The sequence below is a fragment of the Notothenia coriiceps genome, unplaced genomic scaffold, assembly GCF_000735185.1.
Source record: "Notothenia coriiceps isolate Sejong01 unplaced genomic scaffold, NC01 NC01_scaffold00036513, whole genome shotgun sequence".
Taxonomy (NCBI): domain Eukaryota; kingdom Metazoa; phylum Chordata; class Actinopteri; order Perciformes; family Nototheniidae; genus Notothenia; species Notothenia coriiceps.
This window is the reverse complement of record NW_011369214.1, coordinates 40,613-65,116: the sequence shown is the minus strand read 5'-3', so window position 1 is coordinate 65,116 and position 24,504 is coordinate 40,613. Positions and strand designations below refer to the sequence as shown.

Genomic DNA, 24,504 nt, shown 5'->3' with positions numbered 1-24,504 from the left:
AACCCTTAATGTTTGAGCACCCTCTATGAAACGTCAAGCTACCCCACAGCACCCCCTAGAGAAAATCTCTGGTGCCGCCACTGTTCAAATCGTTTTTCATTTTCAGATCTTTTTTGTTCGCTTTCAGATCTTTTTTTTCCGCTTTCAGACTTTTGACCCTGATATTGCTTCGGGGGCTTACCAAAGAGTAGTTTGGCACCCTGAGTGACAGCCCTCCCTCTGTCATGATGCCTTCATGGATGTTAGGTAGCGCAAGAAATACAACTACACACTTTCTATACACAATACTCCCGTGATTGGTGGTAAACAAAACTGATACCAGCATTAAAGTTCCGTTAAGCGAGCTGTTGAGCATCGTAGTTGGCAACAATCAAGGTATAAGAGCAATAAACTGTTCTAGAATCTGAAATCACGTATCCGCAATCAAGCGTTGTCCTTCCCCACTTCTACGTAGCTCCATGAACGCAGCATATTGGCTTGGTTTTTGCGATCAGAATCAGAATATCTTTATTAGTCCCACAGGGGATACATTTACATTGTTACAGCAGACAAGAGCCAAAGACAGCTTAATGTTACCTAAAGCATGCATACAAAAAGTATTAAAGATTAAAAAAAGAAATGATATAGGCCTATATTTTTAAAGTTACACATTTTACATAATACACACCCTGTGACAGTTCTGCGGATTTAGCAGCCAGGTNTCAATGCAAATGTGAAACAAACAAATGTTTGACCAAAAACATAAAGCCAACACAGGTGATATGATTAGGCCAATGGCCAGCACCCATTAGATTTTTTACGGTAAAAAATCTAATGGGTGCTGGCCATTGGCCTAATCATATCACCTGTGTTGGCTTTATGTTTTTGGTCAAACATTTGTTTGTTTCACATTTGCATTGATGTAATCAATAATCTTTCTGATTTAATTTAATCAAAATAATAATAATAATTTTCACAAAAAAAAAGAAAAAAACATATTTCTAGGGGGTGCTTAGGGGGTGCTTTGGCAATAGCACCCCCTAGCTCCCCCCTGGCGCCGCCCCTGGATTTGAAGGCGGAAAAAAGATTGAAACCTGAAAGAAAAAAAAATTGAAACTGAAAAAATAATTGTTTTGAATCTGAAAACGTAAAATCTGAAACTGAAAAAAACAAGTATTCAAATATCAAAATATGTATAAAAGTGAAATATGAAAATAAATATTTTCTTAAATTTTTTTTGCTGAACTGAATCAAAAATAATATTCAACCTGAAAAATTATTTCAAATACTTTTTTTTGTTTTGAATACAACATTGTATTTTTCAAAGTTCAGGATGAAAACTTGGACTTTCAAATAAATTGTATTTTTTTGAATGATCAAAACTTATGACCCTGAAATAGCTCCATAAATAAGCTGTAGGCTACTGTAAATTGATGAAAGTATTTATGTTAGTCCGAATAACCTGTCAAGTTTAAGGGTCACAAGTTCAGGCTTTTTTTTTAGAGATTATGTCATTATAAATACAATAACAAGTCAGTTAAAATTCCAAATATATGCTTGATTTTAAACCTTTGTATTTGTGGTCAAGTGACACTGAGTTGTGCAAAAAATGATCAGATCATCATAAATGATTCATATGTTGCACTTTCAATCACATTTCTTTATGATTTAGTGTCATTTCCCCCTGTGTTTGTGTATCCAGGTCCAGGACTGGTTTTTGTTGTTTACCCACAAGCCTTTTCCAACATGCCAGTATCTCAGCTCTGGGCTGTGATGTTCTTCTTCATGCTGCTCTGCCTTGGACTGGACAGTGAGGTAGACGATGGGGAACACATTACAGTGGGAAATAAACATTGAATTATTTGCAGCAATTCAGAGATATATTGTGACTGATATTTCTTTTGCCAGTTTGCGATGGTTGAAGTGATGGTGACCAGCCTCATGGATGAATTTTATCACAAACTGATAAGGTTTTTCAAGAGGAAGGAGTTGTTTGTTCTTGCTGTCTGTGGCGCAGCAGCTATTCTGGGGATTCCTTGTGTCATGCAGGTAAGGGTGAACTTTAACCAAAGTAGTTTTAAGTCACGATTTCAACTTACCTGCAGTTTTAAAGAGCGTGTCTCTCATTTCAGGTGGGCATCTATGTGTTCCAGCTCATGGATCATTACACTGCCATTGTGTCCATCATGTTTCTTGCATTCTTTGAGGTCATAGCCATCTGTTGGTGTTATGGTGAGCTCATATGTTCAGTTGTGTTCAAAGACCAGATAATCTATGTCACCTGAGAGTACTATTATAAATATATATTTATGTGACCTATATCAGTAGTGAACGAAGAGGATACTTTACTTAAATAAATTACCAGACTGTGAAAATACTCCAACTGCATTCAAAGTGTATAAGATAACACATTTAAGTACTGTCTGCTGAATGCAGTTAAAGTAGTCTGTGTTCCATGTTTTAGATTAATAATACTGCTGCATTAATGTTCATTTAGTATTTTGGTTGCTGTAGATGTGTAGGGTGGTGCTAATGTTAACTCTTGTTGGTAGTTTAATCTATAGCAGGGCATCAACTTCTATGAGATAAGATTCTATAATAATGGAAAAAAGTATCTAAAGCTATCAGACAAATGTAGTAAAGAAAAAAGCACAATCCTGAAAAGTAAAATTATCTTACGTACCATACTTGATTTATTGTACTTCGTTTCTTTCTAACACTGCTTATATTTACCTCTATTTCTCATTGCCAAATGCTGTCAAGTCTGTCAACATGCATTGCTGTTTACTGAGTTAGCCTTCCATGCACAGGGGTGACTCGACTTTCAGACAACCTGGAGGAGATGACTGGAAAAAGAGCAAACCTGTTCTTCAGAGTGTGTTGGCTGATAGTTGCTCCCGTGCTAGTTGGTGTAAGTCAACACCATTTTTAAAATTTGTTTTTAATGAATATTACCTAAAAGCAATAATGAGATCTATGTAAAAAGTCTTATAACTAAGCGTTCTTTTCCTGCAGGTGATCCTGGTTTTCTCCATCATCCAGTTCAAACCAGCACGCTATGAGGACTACGTGTTCCCCCCCTGGGCTCAGGGGGTCGGCTGGCTCATCGCCATGGGCTCCATCATCTGGATTCCTCTGGGTGCTGTGCACACACTGTGGGTGCTGCCTGGCTCCTTCATCCAGGTGACATACATTTTTATTTTTTTATGCCACAAAACACATCGCAGATATACCTATGAGTAGAAGTGGAATATAATTAAGTGCGTTTACGAACCGACCATTTTGAGATACTAGCACTCATGTATTCCCATATGCAACTTTATAATTGTACTTCAATACATCTCAAAAGGGAATATTATACATCTTACTCTATTACAACTTATATACTCAGTGGTACACAAAGTATCTCCAATTGGAAAAAATGTATCTTACCTATGAAACTGAATTACATAAGTTTATAATAATTCTCAGTTAATAGTAGTTTATATAACACTGTGAAATTTGATATTTTTACTTGTGATACTTTAAGGGCATTTTGCTGATAATACTTCTCATCCGAGTACTTCTTCCTCCACTGCTATGTTTATATGAAACCAAGCCATTTGTTAACATTATTTGTCCATATCTTCTACAGAAACTGAAGCTGTCCATCACACCAGGCACGCTGGATGGAAAGTCAAAAATGGCTTACTACGAGAGGGGAGGAAGAGATGCAAATACAGGCTTAGCTGTCATCAGCTCCGACATCCATCTAACTGAAAAACCTCCACTGCAGACACACCTGTGATACCTCGCTGCTTTGCACAACGCTCTAAGGAGCTCAAATTAATCACAAATATTTACCATTAGTGTTAATCTTCATCAAACTGCTGGTAAATCAAAATCACATGATTATGAAATGTTGTTGCTGCACATGCAGATACATTAAAATTAGTATTTTTTGGAAACCTGTTGATCAAATGTTTGTTTCAAATTTGGTTGAACAGCAATTAGAATCCGTTTTTGTTGTGTACATGTTTATATCCGGCCAAAACCTCAGCTCCAAGGAGTTTACTTTACTAAGGGGGCCATCTTTTGGCCATGTAGGTTAATGCACGAATGAGTGTTGATATTATGAAATGCTGCACTTTTTATTACATTTTAGCCAAAAGAATGTCAAAGTAATGCCGCTTTTTTACCTTCACAGTCCGTACAAATGAACCTTAACCACTGTGTACCAATTCATTGTGGCTGACTCATTTCTTAGGTCAAATGCTACAGGGAACTGCTGATAAAAGAATACACACTGGTAGTTAACAGGGTCATGCAATTCTGCCATGTCATGTACGGTGTCATAAAAACTCAAAGTCCACAGCTTGTGTCTTATTTCTACAACGAACATATCTCAGACCATCATTTACTTCCGGGCAAATGTTTTTATTCATTCAATTAAGGAGACATTTCCACTGAAAGGTACATTTCTAGGGTATACATGTACACAGAGTTAGTTTCTTCCCCTATATAAGTTCCCAGTGTTTCCTTCTTGTAATTCCTGGTAAATGAATCCAAAGTGCAGAACGACTAATTTTGCAAAAAGGTGGATAGTAGAAACCCATGTGCTTAAAGGGATAGTTCAGTGTTTAAAGTGGCGTTGTGTAAGGTACTATTTTATATTAAGTGTATTAACTACAGTTGATGGAAGTTGGCACGCCCCCCAGTTTGGAAAAGCAGACAGGAGTACCAGCACAGAAGCTAAGCAATGTACTGCTGTGATTGGAGGAATCAGCAACGCGTATTTAGCCACCCATAAAGTCTGCATCAGTTTAAGTGGAACTGAAGTGTGCTTTTTTTTAAAAAAAGCCACCAGACTCCATTGACAAAATTGATAATAATAAATGTTAAGTCTTAGAACATGAAAGGTTCCTGTTTCAAATGTAATTGTGTGACTTTTCCAAAAATGTTTCCGAACCACCAAAGTCCTTTTTCCAAGAAAATGTCATAAATTGTTTTAAATTTAACGTACACTTAAATTCAGATGTTTTATAAGTGTCTCAACAATTCACCGACTATGGATAAGTACATTATACAGCCAAACTTAAAGAAAAATAGAACTTTAACAGACAAGGGCACTTATACTTCCCCCAATACCTTAAAAGTAGTTGAACCCTGGATAGCTCTAAACGGAATGAGTTTGTGAGATCATACTGTAGGTGAAGGTGTCGAGGTGGACTGTTTAAGGTTAGTAATAGTGAGTCAGACATAGTATCGTCTACGGTTAGTGAGTATGAGACCACATCTACCTAAGCTCAAAAGTTAAAATATTTATTAAAAAAATTAAACAAAAAAAATGTCATTCTTATAAACAGCAATTACGGTACTCTTTCCATTTTATTTCAAAAAAGATATGTCATATGACCTACAAAATAAACCCAAAAAACATGTGCAATCAATGGCATACTCTTCCCTCTGAAGTGACTGCCGTGCAGATGAGCACAGCAGCAGCGACTCCCTCCTTTTTAATATATTTTGTTCCTACTGTAGTTTGGAGTCGGCTCAGCTCAGGACCGGGCTCAACGATTCACAAATACCAGGTTGCTGCATTCAGTAGTATTTTTGTAGTGGTTTTAACAAAGTCCACGCCCCTTCATTACCTTGCACAGCCTCCTTAAGGCTCGGGCCCTCATCCTCCACATCCCTGCAGATCCAACACAGCTGTAGCAGATTTGTTAACCCTCCCCCATCCTACCCAATCCTATCCACCCTCGCCCAGCAGAGGTCGCTAAGGAGTCACCATGGCTGCTGTCTGTGTGCTCCTGTGTCAATGCTATAACACCTGATCCACTGGCCTCATCTGCACATCTCCAATCTGGGGGCACAAATGAAAAGGAGATCAATACAGGAACTAAAGAGCATTCGACGCTGATGCATTTAATGAAAAAAGCTAGAGAAGGAGAGATTACCTGGACGTGAGGAGGGGCACCGAGGACAAATGTGACTGCACTGGCAATGTCTTCTGCTTTCAAACACTGAAAAGTGGAGAAAAAGAAAGGATTATTGAGGAAAATGAATTTTGTTTTTCTCACTTTGTGAAATGCATCTTGTGACTCTTACTTTCATACTCTCATACACTGCAGCTGCTTTCTCTGGATCGCTGTTGTGATGCCGGAAGGCAAACTCAGTCTCCACTATTCCAGGAGATATACACTGCAGGGGAGGCAAATGCAAGAGGAATTTAGTGCTTACTACTTCGATGAAAACACACTTTTATAACAGTAAGTTATCAAGCCGACTGACATGACAAGTGTGGGAATAAAAATAAGTTCTAGTGATCCATAAGTCTGATCAAAATGGTTGTTCTCTCAAAAAAAACAGGTTAGTACAGCTCTGGAACAAATTAAGAGCCCACTGCAGCATTATCCGTCTCTCTGGTTTTACTATTTATAGATATGTGTTTGAGTAAAATAAAAATAAATGTATTTGATCTTATAAACTACTGACAATTCAACAGACACTGGAATGGAATGGCTGCCATCCATGTAGAGATGAGATTCAAGAAAAATGTGGAGTTGTTTCCAGGGATGTATATCTAAAGTTATTTTTCCACCCATCCTTAAAACAAAAAGGTTTGCTGGAATAATTCTCAATGTTGCTACGTTTTTTGTGGGTTTTTCCTCTTTGAAAATGGATGAAAAAGTTGTCAGAATAGCTTTTGTAATCCACTCATTTCGGCCACAATAGTCTTAAGTACACCAGGTGAGGAAAGCGCTACAGTAGAGCAGGGTTGATTAAAATTCATGTCTTGCTTCTTTAAAACATGGGATGATGTACTCCAGCCTCTTGTGGCCACAGTTAGTATTTAAAAAAAATAACTGAACAAAGGATGTCCCTGCAGAACCTTTTTTTATTTTCCCACAATTCCACGGATAAAACTAAAAGCTGACTGGCAAACTATTTTCCCCTGGCAAAAAAAATGTTTTCCCTCTCTAGCCTCTCAGAGCTTCCATAGCTCACTGCGTGTACACTTATTTACGTGATCTTTTATAGGAGCATAATGCTACAGAAGGAACCTGCACTCTGATAACATGTAACTCACTGTGGCCCTGATGTGGGTGTTTGCTTCTCGGAGCTCTTGCCGTATGCCCTCGGTCAAAGCAGTCACAGCGTATTTAGTGGCACAGTAGAAATGCTCATCGGCACTCGCCACCACCCGATGCCCACCCATGCTGTAACAGGGAGGAGAAGGTAGGTTAGTATCATATAAAGTACAGAGTATCAAAGGGCTTTGCAGGCCCATCACAGTTCCTAAATATAGAAAATTAAATCAATGACTAGATCTAAATAATTCCACAACAGCATTATAATGAATGATTTGTGAAATGGATTGATTGATTAAAGAGTCCAACAGTCCTTCACATTGTTCCAGGTCCAGGCTATCAATGGGCTTTACCTGATACCAGCCATTCACACATTTACTGAGGTTTTTTCAGATTACCTTTAACATTTGTTCTTAGATTTAAAGTTGATTTATGGCTTACCTGTTAATATTGATGATGTGGCCATCGTCCACATTCCTCTCCTTCATTGATTTGTAAGCCTCACGGGTGCAGATAGACAGAGCTAAGACGTTCACCTGAAGAGGAGGGGAAGACACATTTTTTTTCATTAATTCAATGCATGTTCCTTTCACTGCCAAATACATGCCGTGTAAAAGAGAAAACATTAGTTAGTTGATATCATTTACAGATCTTAAAAGGACACTTCCAAAATCTAAAATGTATATTATAATTACCTGTAGAGCTATCAATATTTAGATTGTTGGTTTTTGTGTGAGCTGTCGGCCCCTAGAAGTTTAGCTTTTCTCCGACATTATAGAAGTAGACACTCTGCTTAAAGCTAAAAAAATACATCCAAAAAACAATGTCTCGTTCCAGAAATGATGACCCGGTTACTCAAGATAATCCACAGATTGCTTTGAGATGCATTCAGGAACTATTTTCTTTCTACCAAACTACTGGCACACCGTATCATCGCACAGGAGGAGGAAGCAATCGTCCTCTTATGGACAAGAGGCTCTCCTGAGCTCACCAAAGCTAGCTAGCATTAGCGCTCAGCTGAGGAGGACACCATTACCGTTTACTTCTTAAGTTGTTGCAATCCTATCATACATTAGTTGATACACTCAGTTGGCAGTTCTAGAAAGAATTAAAATAGTTTCTGCAAAAAACTGCTCACAACAAAGTCTGTGTATATTGAGTAACATGATCTATGGAAGGACTCCCGATACAAAAGCAGAGTAGCATAGTTGCATTTTAGCAAATCCATTGTCTGGACAGAAAACGTCTCTATGGGGCGATATCATATAACATCTCACACGTTACCAACCAATGCTGATAACAAGCTTTACAGGCAAGTGGCAAAATATGTTTGTTTATTTATTTTAGGGTGAACTGTCCCCTTAAAATGTGATTTTTCAATATAAAAAGTGTTATGTGATGATGACAGTGCATGAGTTGAGCTGGTGCTCTCTGGGTCACTGTGTGAGACTGAAGCTGCTCTTCCTGTCCAGCTTGTGTCCTCTAAGCTGCTCCTGTAATGACGTTGATAGACGGGCAGGTTAAAGCCAACGTGGTGGCAAGATAGGGGGGGAAGTGACCAAACAAGGTCAGCGTACAGATTAAACACAGGCTAAAAATACACTGCTGTACACATCCATTCAGGCTGCCATGACAACAGATGGACGAGCGTTACAAATGCGGGACTCTGAAGGCGGGGACTTTGGAGCAGGGGGTCCGCAGTGGTCAAGGGCTCAATGAATCAGATTGTAAAGGTCCAAACAAGAGAAATAGTGCTGGCTTTCATTAGTGGGCCTCTCTACAGAGCCGATGAAGCAGCCTCTGTGAGGGGGGGGGGTCTGTGTGCACACATTCTGCTTTAACTCTTATTCTTTATACAAGCTATACAAACACTTCCACTCAGACTGAGCAACCGTTTCAGCTCTTACTTCTGCTTCACTGTTTGAGTAGTGCAACCATAAAATCAATACTACATCAGAGGAAGAGGATAACTCTAACCATCCCCACTTTAAATTAATATGTTTCTCTCTAGCTTTTTTATTTTCAGCCTAAAGCATTTATATTTGTGTTTGTGTCTCAACCCACGTCGATCATGTTCCTCCAGCCCTCCGTCTTTCCGCTGAGAAGCGGCTCGTTGTGGGCCAGTCCGGCATTATTGATGCACACGTCCACGCCCTTGTGTAGCGTCTTGATCGCTGAAAACATGGACAGGATCTCCTCCTCGTTGGACAGGTCACACTTGTAAGGGATCAGTGTGCCACTGTAGCCTGCGCTCTGACATTCTGCTGCCAGCTTCTATAAAAGCACAAATCAGACACAATGGAATTTGTTAGAGGATCATAAACAATTGATTATCTGGACTGAACAACTGTTAGGTAAGGGCTGGAAATGATTAACCTGCCATTATGAACACCCTACCCACTCTGCATGGAGGACAGGCACTCATCAAACCAACGCCACATTAGTGGAGGGCAAGAAGTAACCTGACAGCATCAGTGTGTTCTTTTACCTTCAAGCTATTTAAAAATGCACTTTAGCTAGCAATATTAAAATATGACCCTGGAGAAGAAGCATGATGGGATGCCTTTTCTTGCTTCGGGATACAGCTGTCCTGTTCCTGCTGCAGTGGAGCAGGCAGCACTCCAACCAGGTCAGCTGGCCGAGCACCACAGTCGGTTTGATACAAACTGACACACACCCCCCTGCCAGGCACAGCTGCACCCGTCACCTGATGTCTCCTTTCGGGTGCCAGTCAGACAGGAGGTGAACAGGGCGGGGCTGCTGGTAGACAGAGAGGATGCACAAGAACTGAAAAACTGTCTGTGTGAGCGTCAAACATGGGGCCATACTGAAAATGTCCCTCTTTTCATTTTTAACAACCTGCCCAAAGCCTCTGTTCCAAAAAAATGATTTTTGAAAGAATCCTTAAAAGAAAAAAATAAAGCCCATCCCTCTGGGCCTCCCTCAAAAACAAATCCCCAGAATCTCTTATAAGCACAATGCCTGACTACTGCTGGAGGACAAGCCTACGAGAGAGTGTATCGGAAACAAGAGCGTCACTATGTAGTCATCACTATCAAACTTCCTCACTGCAGGTAGGCTGTTATGTAGATACACTGTCAGGTAGGCCATCCATTAATTTCACTGGGAGCCAAATGAAATCATTGGACAGCCTTGTTACAGCAACAGATACCAGAGAGCATTTGACTGATCTTTGGTCTGGATATAAAGACAATTCTAAAATAATTTGCCTTCCCTAGCTTTGAAGTTACTGTTGTTATAGTCTTTTGTCCAATCAATAACATTTGAAGTACTTATATTGCTCGTGACATAAGCTAACTATTTAATCTGTTTATTCTTTACTTTTAGTTGACCATTTCAACTGTTTATCTCTTACTACATTCTTTTAGTCGAGTTGGTTAAGCAAAGCTAATTTAATTAAATGTATTATCTTCCCCCTGGTACCACTATAGTTGGGAATTGCTGACAATATCAACAATAATTCACGCAACGATGCAACAAGGGATTGTTTACAGATTTAACCATCAAAGCACTGGGAAATGATGAAAGATCATCAAAGCAGCCATAGGAAATATTGAGCGTGTGACCACCATGGATATAAACAACGAAATTCCCGAGCTAGCTAAATATAAATGTCATGTTGATAAAGTTCACCCCTAGTATGCTTTGTCAGTAACGTTGGGAATTTCCATCACAAATGTATATTACTTGGCATACATGTATAATAATAATCTTTTACATGACAATGGAGGATATCCATCTTGACGAAATTATCTAAGGCCCAAAACACATCAAACATTCTTTCACTTGCTTTATTGGCAAGACGAAGTTAAAATAGTGAGTAATCAAACTGCAGCCTATAACGTTGAGCACATTTTTTTGTGGTGCAACTAATCCAAGAGAAGGCATCTGAAACGTAGGGACATTTAGCAGACAGAAAATGTTGGAAGCATCATCATCAGCTTTATTTAAAGAGACTCTTGGTCCATCAAAAAGTAGCATGTGACACTACAGGTGATGAAAGGTAATCATGTGGGATTATCTGTTAAATGTCTGACACCTGGACACAAGCACTGCAGCCGCTCCTAAAGAACACTTAGTATATGTAAAGCCTGCTGCTTTATAATCACGATGATATTGGATTAAGGGATGATTTTGGCTTTTTCTTCTTAACAAAACCGTAATAAAGCGAATGCATCCTATCTCACACTTAGCAGCGTGCAGATTTCCCAGCTCTCTCTTTAAGCTGTTTAACTGGGATTATCCAGAGAAGGCATTACCCGAATAAAGCTGTCAAAATGCTGAAACACTTGTTTAATCTGTAATGAGTACAAATCTCCAGCCCGTGTTGTAGAAAGGTGAACCATGCCCTTTAGTCTATTATCTGAAATGTGAAGCTGTGCTCACTGGTCTGCTCAGCTGCAGAGATGCCTTTAGAGTTCAGTATGTGAGCTGCCTTAGACCAAATGTCTGTACTTCACACTCACCTGAATCCCTGAAGGGCCAGGCTCTCCGGCAGAAAGACAGACAGACTGGTGGAGAGGCTCTTCTTTGATCAGAAAGGAGGTTAACATGAAACGGAAGCCATGCCAGCCACTAGTTAGGGGGGGAGATTGTGTTGTGTTACTGAGGTTTAAGTGGGAGCAGCAGAGCCACCAGGCTGTGATCTTAGTCCAACAACAGGAAGTCTCAGACTGTGTTTCTCTGTGTGTGTGTTTCTCTGTGTGTGTGTTTCTCTCTGTGTGTGTGTGTGTGTGTGTGTGTGTGTGTGTGTGTGTGTGTGTTCTGGCACCAGCTGTACTGCTATGGCCAGTATGAGGGCGGGTTCTGCCCACGCCCACAGTATGCTACCCCACAGATAAGCAACCATGCAGCAGCAACATAGTTGGCACAGACGTTGTACACACCATTCATTCAGCATAATGAAACTGGATATTTGCAGGTTAGAATAAATACTAAATGAGCAATGACCCGCCCTTTCTTACCTTGAAATTCTTGATAAATTTAGGTGAATGTGGGATGCAGATAACATCAGCAAAACTATATCAAAACACTCCAATTCTTATTTCTCCAGTTGTATTCTTAAAACACTTCTGCAACAGTCTCAGACTTGCACAGGGGCACTACTTGTTCTTGCATGTACTGTTTATGCTGTAGGCATATGGCAACCTAAAGCATCATTATGTAACTATTTAACCTTAAAATGTAATGTTGATACCACATTAACTTGCTATAGGAAGAATGGAGCCTCTGTCAGTCACTTTCTGTTCGCTATTTAACTTTGGTGGGCAGGTTTTACAATATCCTTGGAGAAGAGCGTGAGGATTAACAGCACTAAGTTGATTTCAGGCAACTGGATCATATTCATTAGATTTATGATCTGGTTTCCCCTCTGATGTCCTCCAGCTTCTCTAACCTGGGGGCATGACACAGACCTAATATCAGGAAGTGCTAAAATGCCTACTCATTTACAGGTTTAGGACTCATTCCTGCACCACCCTATTAACCACAGCATGTACTTTGAAACTACAGTTGCGCAAAAACACTGAATCATTCCTAATGTTGCTTCAAGCGTGTTTAGTGTCACACTTTTTAAAGACAGGGATACAAAAAATCCCTCACAATAGTGCTGCTAAATGAGCCTAAAAAACCCACAGAACAAACCTGAAGATAATTGAGGGCCATGTGTACTAGGCGCACAGGAGAGACACACCCACCATCAGAATCCTATCAACCAAAATGTAAACAAATCATGACATTATGTAGTAAAATTGTCTCAATGAAGAATTCTAATTCTGAGTTACATTGTGTAGTTTCTTTTTCTTTTTTGCTCTTCTGTGGACGACAATTCAAAAGGTTTTACATGTTGCTTGTTACATTCATATAGTTTTGTTCTTGGATGGTTATGAAAGACGGAACACACTGAGCTCCATTCATTAAATAAAATGTGTTTGCTATAACCCAGACAGTCGTGATAAGAGCAACACGGAAAGATAAAAAAACCTTACAAATGATGTTACAACAGGTCATAAAGCTTTCACATGTTACAGTAATGGGTGTACAAACACCCACGCAGTGCTCTCAGACACATGTTTACATGCCTACATGGTTACATTCACAGCCAGTAAACCCTGCAGGGGGCTGTTATATAAGCACTACAATACATGAGGCATCATTGTCCCACACCACGTTCATCAATCATTTACCCACTCACGTGGAACTGGTGTAAATGGACCAGCAAAACAAGTCGCTGGGAGAGGAGAGGAAAGAGATAAGAATAAAGATGGCAAACCGCTAAAGGCAGACAAGCTCTAAGTGGTGAGCCAGATCAATAGCAGCAGGCAGCAGGCATGAGCAGAGAGAGCTGAGGAATTAGATTTGTCTCAGGTTGACTCAGGAAGACTCACAGACAAAAGATGGATTGTGTTATAGGCCATTTTGCCTTCTCTAATGCTCTGAAAAGGCCGGTAGGCGGTCAAAAAGATCTCAAAATATGTAATGCAGCCATAATTAGGCCAAAAAAAACGCACCCCTCTTAATTCCTTCCTGTTCCATTTTTTAAGTACCTGTGACACACAAAACTATTTTGCCTGTCACAAAGAATTTTCATCCTCATTACTGTGACTGTTGACCAGTGATAACAAAAAGTGTGCAGCAGGAGGGAGGAGCAGAGGGAGGGTTGGCAGCAGAACGTGAAACAGAAGAAGAGTGAGAAAGCTAAACCTAAAGCTGATCAAAATGCATTCAGATTTCTTTATGTTTTACTCTATAAGAAGGAGCAGAATCGCAGCACATGATGGGTCCTGCAAGTGAGGAAAAATCCAACAAATACATGAATTCATATTATTGGATGATTTTATTCTCATTGAAATGTAAAATGAAGAAAGCCATGAACCAGAGAGCCAAAAACATATTCTTCTTTTATTGATTTATTTTTGTTCTCTGAGGAGCACACCCAGTACTGACACTTTATTCCTCTAAACCAGGGGCGTCAAACTCAATTTCATCACGGGCCACATCAGCATTTTGGTTGCACTCAAAGGGCCGGTTGTAACCCTAAGACTATATGAAAATACATATGTAAATATTTAATATAAAAGTATGTATTATATGACATTATTGCCTCTGCATTGGATCATTATTGGACAGGGTAATAACTTGATAATTACTACGTCTGAAAGCAGAAGTCTAGGGCAAATCATTGGAAGTCTCTTCAGTGAGAATGTCACAAAATGATTAATTTTTTTAAAGCCAAATTCTGAAAAAAAAAAAAATCATATTCGGGATGCATTATGGGACATGTAGTTTATGGGCAACGTGCTTCTGTAAATCATCATGCAACCGTATAATAAACGTATTATATTCTTTCAGAGCTCTTGTGGGGCAGCATTAAATGAAGTAGTGGGCCGGATTTGGCCCCCGGGACTTGAGTTTGACAACCCTGCTCTAAACCCTATCATTCATTAGCTGAACTACTATTGTGGAAAATAAAATAAGACTTCACAGAGTGTGGGGTCAAAGGTGAAAGTAGGCTGTATAATAGCATTGCGGCAGGGGAGAAGGGATGGATGTGCATTATCTCCTTTTCACAAACTGGAAAAACAAAAAAAGGTCTAAAGGTTGGACAGGGCGTTTTTTTACAACAACTTCAAAACAGTCCGAATAAGACAAAGAGATAATGCTCTTTGTTTGAAACGACACTGATTGACAGACCTCTCTGGAGTTCCGATCAAGCCCTAAGCCATAAACCTAAAAGCCTGTGCCTGTCGATGAGTAATTGAGAAACAATGTTGGGTACTGAGTTCTGCAAATGAAAACGGCTTTCATAACCTCAATAGACTGAAGACACAGCAGGCAGCCTTGTGTTGTGTAACAGACTGGTGGAACCAGTGTGGTGACATTTGATTTCCCAAGTGATACAAATCAGAAAGAGGCAGCAGCACATGTTTATTTAAAAAAACACAGAGAACAGAGTGAGGATGGCATAACCAACATTCAATACTAGATGAACTAGAGAGCAGCCTTTTGTTACTTATCCACATAGGCATCATATGATAAAAAAATGACTCTCCAGTTGTCTTGTTGGTATTTGAAACATGCAAAGGGGTGAACCCTCACTGTTGTGAACCAGCATGCGTCACGGCTATCTCTCATGTGATGAGTTATTCCTGCACCTGATGCCAGCCGCTGGAACAACTTTGCTCTGGCCGCAGGTCTGGGGGCGGCCCTGAGGCTAGCTTTGAGCCACATCATTATGCATGCTACGTTTTTGAGCCCAGAGCAGACAACAAAAAGAGACATAGGAGAGTCTCATGGAGACAGCGTTGATCAGAAGCTTCAAAAAGAAAAACCTTTCAAACTGGGCCAGTCGGAGCTTTGTCTATTCAGCATTTGAGCTTAGAATAGCCATAAAATGCTTCCAAAAACTCCCAGTAACAAATCCCATTTGGACGCTGTTGAAGCAAAAACAATTCAATTTGCATTCTTTCTCATCAACACTGAACTAAAGTTGTCTCTGTTTTTGTGTTGTAGAATATTAACTGTTTTCAACACAGAGTGCTCTCTTTCGCACTCTGCAACAAATATACTTTCAATAACAAGTGCTGGCCTGCTTCTGCAGTTGCACTTAGCATTTACGTGAAGTCCTCCCCCCTTAAACAATGGCGAACACACAGACAACCTCACTATAGACTGTAAACGCAGAGAAGAAGTTTCCAGAAAGTCTTCAACAGAACGGGACAGGAAGCTCCACCTATCATAGCAGGAGGCCCGCGGAGGGAACATCACTGCCAGTAAAACCTTACACCTTGAAAGATGATAAGCTCAGAGAGGACGGTGGGTGGGGGTGCCTGCTGAATGGCTCTGTGGGGTCACTGAGCTGTCCAGACCAATCACGTTTATCTGTAGAAGTAATTTAAAACAATCCTGACATAAGCGATGAGAAGACATTTAAAAGGGAGGGTTCAGATTGTTTGAAAATGGGGTTGTTTGAGGTACTTGTCTATGGTCAGTGTAAAAGCAATGTGCTGCTAGGTAGATGGGGCCAACAGTAAAACTTATTTTAGCCACCTAAAAAAGACAAATCAATATCAGTTTACAAGTTCGATATTTTTATAATATTCTCACCTCTTAACTGCGTCCTCAAGCAGCCCTTGCCAACAAGGAACTGAATCGCTAACGCTCTTCTTCACGCCACCAGACTCCATTGTTAAAAACTTGGATTTTATGTTGCAGACACGATTGGCTGGTCACCAAGAAAGTAGAAAGTGGATCATATTACTCCACTGGCTAACTGTTTTCAAATACTACTGTTTAGAAAGCATTTGGAATACATTTCTGACCTTTTGCTACTTTGTTAACTAATCGGATAATTGAAATTAACGTCCATAAAACTGGATGCAAAGTAGGCTGTAGACTTCAGTTTGTGGCTGCCTTTTAATATGTGTTTGTTAGACTGCACTGTCACACTATTATATTTTATTTTAACATATTTTACTGTGGTATTCTTTAGGCTCCTTAATGGTAAATGGTAAATGGACTATACTTATATAGTGCTTTATCCAGTCTTTAAGACCCCTCAAAGCGCTTTACATACTACATGTCATTCACCCATTCCCACCCTTTCATACAGAGCAGTGTACCTTACTCTAGGACCTAACATTCACACACATTCACACACCGTTGGCCATGCCATCGGGAGCAACTCAGGGTTAAGTATCTTGCCCAAGGATACATCGACATGTTGACTGCATGGGCTGGGATCGAACCCACAACCTTCTGGTTGAAAGACGACCACACTCCCTCACAGCCACAGTCGCCCTTAATGCATTTTAAATGTCCTTTTGTTATGTTCTTTTACTTTGTCTTAATGACGTTGATGCTTTTTATTATTTTATTATGTAAAGCACTTTGAATGGCCTTGTTGTTGAAAGGTTGAATCGTACTGAGGTCAGTTTTCTTTGCACACTCAATAAAAAAAACGGATTCTCTATTAGCATTTCATCAGAAATCTGTTTCAAATATCCGCGAGAAATCCATACCCTGAAAACAATTGAGCCCACTGCTTTGGACTGATCCATACATGCTGCCATGTGTTGCGTTGGTGAGAAGGTCTCTTCTCTTGGGGGCAGGATCCTTGGAAACATGATGGATTATTAGTTAGGTATAAGTCTTTGTCAGCTTACAGCTCAAGTGGAAAACGTACAGTCAGGAAAAAGCTTTTCTGCATGGGTAAGACAGAAGCTGAGCAGAAAAAAGCTGCGAGGTAACTTGATGAGCTCAGGAGAAAATTGACAGGGGAAATAAAACCGCAACTGGAGAGGTGAAGACAGCAGTGCTGTCATTTCTCCTTAAGTCGATGGCAAGAAGTACAGCAAGGATCACGATGTTAAAACATAAAGAGAGGACTGTTTGTTCTGTATTTGAGGCTAAATAGGATTTTTAGAACTAGCTAACTCTTTATTTATCTCCAAAATTTCAAAACAGGGCGCAGATTAAAGGAGAGGCAGTGAGACAAACAGAGTAAAGTTGTCTGACCTGACCCACTTCAAATCCTTTTTGGAGTGAAATCTATTCACTGTTAAACAGCCCCTTCTGACACAACCGACAGATAAGGGTGAGACAGTGTCAGATTTGCAGACAGAGAGAAACTAATTGCCTTTTATTGTGTCACCTCAGCGTTTGAAGCATGACTGAGCACCTTTTACCTCCCTCTGAATTGGGCACCAAAAGTCAGCCAAGGTCCTAAATTAACCTCCTGGCTCCCCTGCCGTGCCAAGGGCTTCAAGTTTTCATTTAGAATTCACTCGCTTACATAAAAGATGCTTAGGCAAGCCAAAACAAAAAGTGGAGAGGCTGCAGTAACAGGCAACCAATGACTGTTTGATATAAGCCAGTAAAAATAAAAAAAGGTACAAAACTGAAACTGAATATAATAAATGTGTTCAATTGTTACTGTCTCAAAAAGCTATTTGCATCGACTGTCAAGATTTCAAAAAAAAAAAGAAAAAAAAAGAAAGAAAGAAAACAACAATAATCTGTCTATCACTCCGGGTTTGAGTTTTCTTATCCATAATTAATAATCTTCTTTGGACATCATTTAAGCAGAACACTTCGCAAACAATACATCTGAAAAACCCACAATTTGTGTTTTCTAAATGCATCTCATCTAAAAATGAAGTAGCTAAAGCTTTGAATTTTGATGGATGCCTCTATTGTAAGTTGCCTCAAAAGCATGTCAGTTTCCCTCTAGCAGTTAACAATTGTCTTAAAATACAAATATATGTATTTATTACAAAGGAGCAGATGGTCCTTCTGCATTAAGCCTGAGCTGAATCAAATATGACAACTTGCAGCATGGACAAAAAAGTAATCTGTCCTGTACTGAATAGATTTCAAATGAATGCCTGTTTGATACATTGGATCCTTCAGAAAAAATCCATGCAGAGACTGGAGGTAACCATTTTATTGATCTCCAGTGAACAATGAGGAATGAGGAATCAGGATTTTTTTTCCAGCCTGAATACTGTTGGACTCAAACCGTACATTCCAGGAATCATTGAGTGCATAGGCAACCATTGAATTGGATTGATTATGTGACAAACCCAACCCCATCCCCCCCCTTCCCCCCCCCAGGGCAGCACTGACACTAATCTGTACATCAGCCCTGACCTGCATAAAATGGAAAAACATAAAAGAGCAATTTACGGATATCTTCTAAGGTCTATATGCTAAATGAAACGTATCAGACCAGGTTATGGAAGATTAACACAGAAAATGCTTTTATACATTTCAATAACACAACAAGTGTCATTTGTGAACTCAAGTGAAAAGAACACATATTAAATCCCTTGTATCTAAATTCATAACAGCATTATGTCACTTCTCTTCATTTGTTTTCTTTGACCAAATTTGGTAGAGAAGTCTTAAATCTTATATTTGTGTTTTAAATGAGGGAACATTTAATAGGTTGTGGTGATCATCAACTGGAGTTATATTCCCATAACGGTGTATTTACTCCTGCATCACCTTGTGCCAGGTAAGCAGATATAATAAAGCCAACATATGGGCTATGTAGGCTTTCTGCTCCGAGATAAAAAAAAACCACGATCAGCCAGTAACTAGATGTCCTCCTTTACAGAGACAGATATAGGCTACAGAGAATATAAGATCCAAAAAATATGGCAGAATTAATAAAACCTGCATCCATATAGTGATATTATTCTCTTCCTCTGTTTGCCGGTGATGGAAGATATTTGCCTACATAACTTAAGCAATTATTCAACTGTGCAATACTCTGCATTAATTACTTAACTGCATTACTCACAGCACTTTGGAGAGCACCACTTGGCATTGTTACTGTATTACACTGTACTTTTTAATCATCTGCTTTTTGCCAATAGTATTAGCCCCAAAGACTACTGTATATTGTAATAGTTATAATATACAACTTCCAACCGTGGAAGAAATTAAGCATTTTGGATTCTGGTTTTACCACTAAATTCTAATTCTGCATTGCCTGTTTTTCTTGTAAAGAAAATGTGCACACACACGGCTCTCAATGGCACAGTTTTAGAAAGCACTGTCCTATGTTCAGAGGCCACTTCTAAACCTTTATATAACCATTGAGAATACATTGTGTCAAGAGAATTTATCTTCCAGCGAAATAAAAGCTTCTTCCACTTCCACTCTTTAACGGTTTCAAAAGAGTTAATGAGAAGCTGTGCTGCTGCTACTTGGCCGCGTCCCTGTCCTCTCCATTCCTGTACAGAGCCCATGGTGACCACACGTCTCCCTTTAGCCACCCCCCCCCCTTGCCAACTCTATAGTCTCACAGACAACAAAACAATACTGCAGCCAGCCACAACTCTACACTTTCTACATGACTCGTTTGAACAGAAAAAAACACAAATCTATAAATATCTCCCTTTCATTATCGTTTTATCAAGTCTTCTTTGGATGTTACAATTGCTGTTGGACAATATTGACAGTGAAAGTTAAGAAATAAACACCAAACAGAGGTCAAGAACAATCGCTTCGTGATGGACACTTGCATCACCCCACTAGCAGCATGCCAGGTTTGGCACAGCTACAGCAAGAACCCAGTTTACATTGCAGAGAGTACAATACGAGCTTTGTCCCTCTACTCACACAGACAGCTCTCTGAGGTCTTGTACAAGTGATGAAATGTTTCACAGAATGGGAGACATAGAAACCGGTCACTGATATCATTCCCTAATGTGGCCAAATATGTATGAATCTAAGCTTTGGTGAGTCTATAATAAGGAATGGTTACCAATGCTGCCAGCTGTTTGTATCATGTAAAAAGGTACTATGAAGATTTGAAACGGTGTGACCTTGTTTCAGTCTTGCACAAGTCGCAAGCTGCTGCAGTTAACTATTGACCAGAGAGGCCATGTGACCTGAGCATGAATGGAGTGAGGCAATCTATTGCACAATTTACAATTACTGTATGCATGTATGGGCATGGGTGTGTGTGTGTCAAGGTAGTGAACATTCTTGCATGATAAAAAAAACAAGATCTAAATGAATCATGAGAATTTTTTCCTAAAAAACACTAGAAAGAGAAACTTGGAAATGAGTTACTCGCCTGCTTGTCATTTGTGCTTACACAACACCATCACAGTTCCTGAAACTGATGTTGCTCCTTTTGCCAACTATGTTACTGCAAACTGTAAACACAGCAACAGCATAAACGGGTATAACAGCCACACTACTGTATAGCGTCATCTTTACATTCGATGTAAGAAAATATTGGGATTTATGACTGCTACCATAAAAAATAGCCTGCGGTGTATTATTTAAAGTAGTTAAACATGTTGTGTGAGGTGAAAATATACAGTACAATATTTTAACATTCAACAACCAGAGGCCTGCCAAGCTACAGTTTTATGCTTTAAGGAAAAACATTAGCTGTCTAAAAAGTGCTGTAGGCTTGGACATGTGTGGACTAAGGCTTAATTATTGGCTGAAAGATAAGCAAGGTGCAGTGCCTTATGGCTTATGGTCAGGTGATATTTTTTTAATTACAGCTATAAATTAACTGGTTCAATATGCATTTGAAAAATGCACAAGCAGTTGAAAGATATTAAAACACTGGCGCCAATTACATTGTTGCAATGAGATCAGGAATTGTAATGGCTGTTGACTGATCATACTGGGAGAGATTTAAGTTCTGTATTATGCAGCTATTTGAGCATTGACCTAAAAATGTACATTTTATATGGTTCATATAATAACCTTTGTTTCAAACCACATCAGAAATGAATGTTTCTGTACAAAGCAGGGCTGAATAATTTGGAAAAAAACGAACTAATTTGCAGTTACTTTTACTGGTATTGAAAATGCGAGATGATTCATGCAATTGAAGGAAATTATTTTATCATTTTTGCATGATTATTTTCATACAATTTGCAGGCCAGGGCCTTTCTGCATCACTACAATTTATTCTTCAGAATGGTATTTTGACAAATGATAAATACATGGTTTAGCCCTAGAATGGAGTACATATAACACTGTGATTTATATGGCATGGGTCTTTTTTAACGCAACTTTTTTTTTGTTGGCAGTCAGTTTGACCCTGAAAACTATCATCCGGAACGACATTCTTAAGTGCACTAGTCAACATTTTAATGACAGTGTCCCACAACACTGGGGACACCCTGAGACTCCAGAAGACCAATGGGCGTCCACTGAAATCTCTTTGGAAACTGCAGTGAGGTAATTTGATTCTTCCTGAACTAACAGTTTGTTACTGTCACACTGGCAGTGGATGCAGGATGACAGGGTGAGCCACCAGCTACTGTCCCACAAAATGGTCAGTGGAAGGTTAACAGGTATCTCCCTAGCTGAAGTATCATACTGAATCCCTGCTGACCTCTGACCTTTCTGGAGAAGGTCAACCAAAAGCCAGAGATTCTATTCAGCAAGGGTTAATAATGGAGAGTGTTAATGTTGCATTGTAATGTGGTGGGAGATAAGCAAGTTAAGGAGCATCACATTTGCCTTCACATTGTTTAGTTAAAATTCAGGCTACATTAATATCTCTGTAATATTCATATGGGAAATCGATAACAAAAAGCGATGGGGATTTAACTGATTTATACCTATTATGATGGGATCGTTTAAAGAGTCCATAGTTGTTTTGTGATTCATTCAAATATGCTATCCTTGCAATTCTGTTAGGATTAATAGGGTACTTTATCTTGAAAGGAATTTGTTAACGTTACAGGTCTATCATTAACGCAACATAATACCTGACATGTTATTTTTAACGCCTGCCTTGCCTAACGTCACAAACAGAACACGTCCATAGTGTTTTACCTTTGGGGCTAATGGTTTCTAGCTGAAGTTGTAAGCTAATGTTAGTGAACAGTTAATGTTAGTTAGCTAGTTTGTTGTTGCTAGCTTGTTTCATGAGTAGCATAGACCATTCGCCGGCGGCTTTAAATTATATTAAATGAAATGCTTACCTCTATTTTGTCGACATTCCTGGCACAGCCGACCACCCTCATGCCCTGCTGGACCAGTGCCCGGGCCACCGCCGCTCCGATGCCCACCGAGGCTCCGGTCACCAGGGCCACTCTGCCTTTCCACCGCTCCATCTCCCCTGTCTACACCGGTACTGTACGCGAAAACAACAGCTCCTGTGCTGCTCCTCTGGCTGCTTGGTTCACACTGTCAACGTCGCAGATATTACTGTTATGTGCGATATCTTCAAAGTGAGGATGCAGCAGTTCGAGCCTCCTGTCTCTCCTGTCTGTGCAGCATCCAGGACAGCGGCGGGCAGTATGCCTGAGCCCGGATCCATGCGCTCCTCTGGATGAAATATGAAGGGCAGTGGCGTGAGTAAATGTTTGGTTCACTTCACCTCCCACTTTATTTTTCAGCCTGGGAGGCTTCTGCTGCCTGCTGGGGAAACACTGAAATAACTCACATGATACCTTCGAGTGTTTGGTCGGGGTATATTCCAAAACAACAAAAGTAAGATAACTTGTATTCAGAGGTCGGAGAAGAATTCCGAACTTGATCTTAACACAAAAAAACTAGCACTGCATTCAAATTATACTCAAGTAAAGTACAAAAGTACTGGCATCAAAATACACTTAAATTACCAAAAGTAAAAGTACAGATTGACCCATTTCAAAATCATATTTATTATAAATGATTATAATTATTGATGTTTCAAAAATGATTATCACAACTGGTAAAGGTGGAACTAATTTGAATTACTTAATTTACAGCTGGGTAGCATGTGAATGTAATCCAGGTGTAATTTAAGTAATTTTTCAGTATCATATTTGTTATAATTATTCCATATCAGCAAAGTAACTAAAGTACAAAGTATTATACAATGGAAATACTCAAGTAAAGTACCTCAGAATTGTACCTAAGTACAGTACACCACTGGTTGTATTAATAGTAATGTTATAAATATATATTTATATGGAAGTATTTACTTCTATTTACACCGTGGATCATAAAGATATACACATGATCTGAAGCCTCACATATTTTCAATCAGTGAGAGTAACGTTTATATTCGGAATTAGGAATAATTCAGGGCTCGACAGTAACGGTTGCCAGGTTGCCATTGGCAACCATTCAGAAAAAATGTCAACCACTTCTTGGCCTTTGGTTGTCATCAGTGGCAACCACTTTTTAACATGAAGAAATAAGGACAGCAAACAACTAAATGTGCACCCCAAAATAGATAAATGTTAATTATTTAGTTGTATTAAGAGTGATATTTAATTATTGTTGTGACCAGTCGGAACCTGAGACTTAAATTGCACGTGATTACGGAGCCAGAAAGCGATGCACGTTTACTCGCGTGCGCGGTGCGTACCCGATCCGTCCCCCAGCGGACCATTTTGAATCGGCCCTCAGCAAATTCAAAGAGTAATAGAATATGGCCCAAAAATGAAACTTTTGCTTGTCTTATATTGTACTTCTTAACTATAAATGTAAAAATATATTACACAGTAGTATTCATGTGTTAATAAGAACACTCTACAAATAAATTCAGTCAATTAAAGTTGGAAACATTTTCTAACAAATCTTAAATTGATGAGAAAAAAGCCCAATGACTTATTTACATAACAAGCATCGCCTTCCTATTTCTCCTTATTATAATCAATCTGAGGCTTCTGTGTTAAGGGATGAGCTGCCAACACCCACAAGCATCATTTACCTACATTTGATTGATTTTGATAACTTATAACTGAACTTGTGAGGCAATATAACTCTCAGTGGCCCAGCCCTTCTTATATTTGTATTTATGTGGCCCTCGGTGAAAAAGGTTTGGACACCCCTGGTGTATAGTCTACTGCAGGGGTCGGCAACCTTTTTCATATGAAGTGCAATTTTTTTTTTTAAATGTCAGCGTGCGAACGATCGAGAATTATCAACAGGGGGGGGGGAGGGGTTGAGG

At 39.5% G+C, this 24,504-nt stretch overlaps 2 protein-coding genes across 3 annotated transcripts in view; one reads left to right on the top strand and one right to left on the bottom strand.

Moving 5' to 3' along the window:
* Positions 1 to 4,810, top strand: part of LOC104963922 (sodium- and chloride-dependent GABA transporter ine) — a 24,524-nt gene extending 19,714 nt beyond the window's left edge. Inside the window, exons 8-13 of the mRNA XM_010792608.1 lie at positions 1,682 to 1,794; positions 1,888 to 2,028; positions 2,112 to 2,211; positions 2,790 to 2,890; positions 2,995 to 3,162; positions 3,614 to 4,810. Of these exons, the coding sequence (XP_010790910.1) occupies positions 1,682 to 1,794; positions 1,888 to 2,028; positions 2,112 to 2,211; positions 2,790 to 2,890; positions 2,995 to 3,162; positions 3,614 to 3,766 (776 nt within the window). The 3' untranslated portion in view covers positions 3,767 to 4,810. The remainder of the gene's footprint in view (positions 1 to 1,681; positions 1,795 to 1,887; positions 2,029 to 2,111; positions 2,212 to 2,789; positions 2,891 to 2,994; positions 3,163 to 3,613) is intronic.
* Positions 4,375 to 22,916, bottom strand: dhrs11a (dehydrogenase/reductase 11a). 2 transcript variants are annotated; one of them, XM_010792609.1, is made up of 7 exons: positions 22,544 to 22,916; positions 9,117 to 9,326; positions 7,494 to 7,588; positions 7,052 to 7,181; positions 6,070 to 6,162; positions 5,919 to 5,984; positions 4,375 to 5,824 (listed from the first exon to the last, which is right to left on the bottom strand). In XM_010792609.1, the coding sequence occupies exons 1-7, from the start codon at positions 22,673 to 22,675 to the stop codon at positions 5,783 to 5,785; spliced, it is 768 nt and encodes a 255-aa protein (XP_010790911.1). In that variant the 5' UTR covers positions 22,676 to 22,916; the 3' UTR covers positions 4,375 to 5,782. The 2 variants fall into 2 exon arrangements, with proteins under 2 accessions (XP_010790911.1, XP_010790912.1); XM_010792610.1 differs by lacking the exon at positions 22,544 to 22,916 and adding an exon at positions 11,540 to 11,736.
* Positions 22,917 to 24,504: the final 1,588 nt, after the last annotated feature.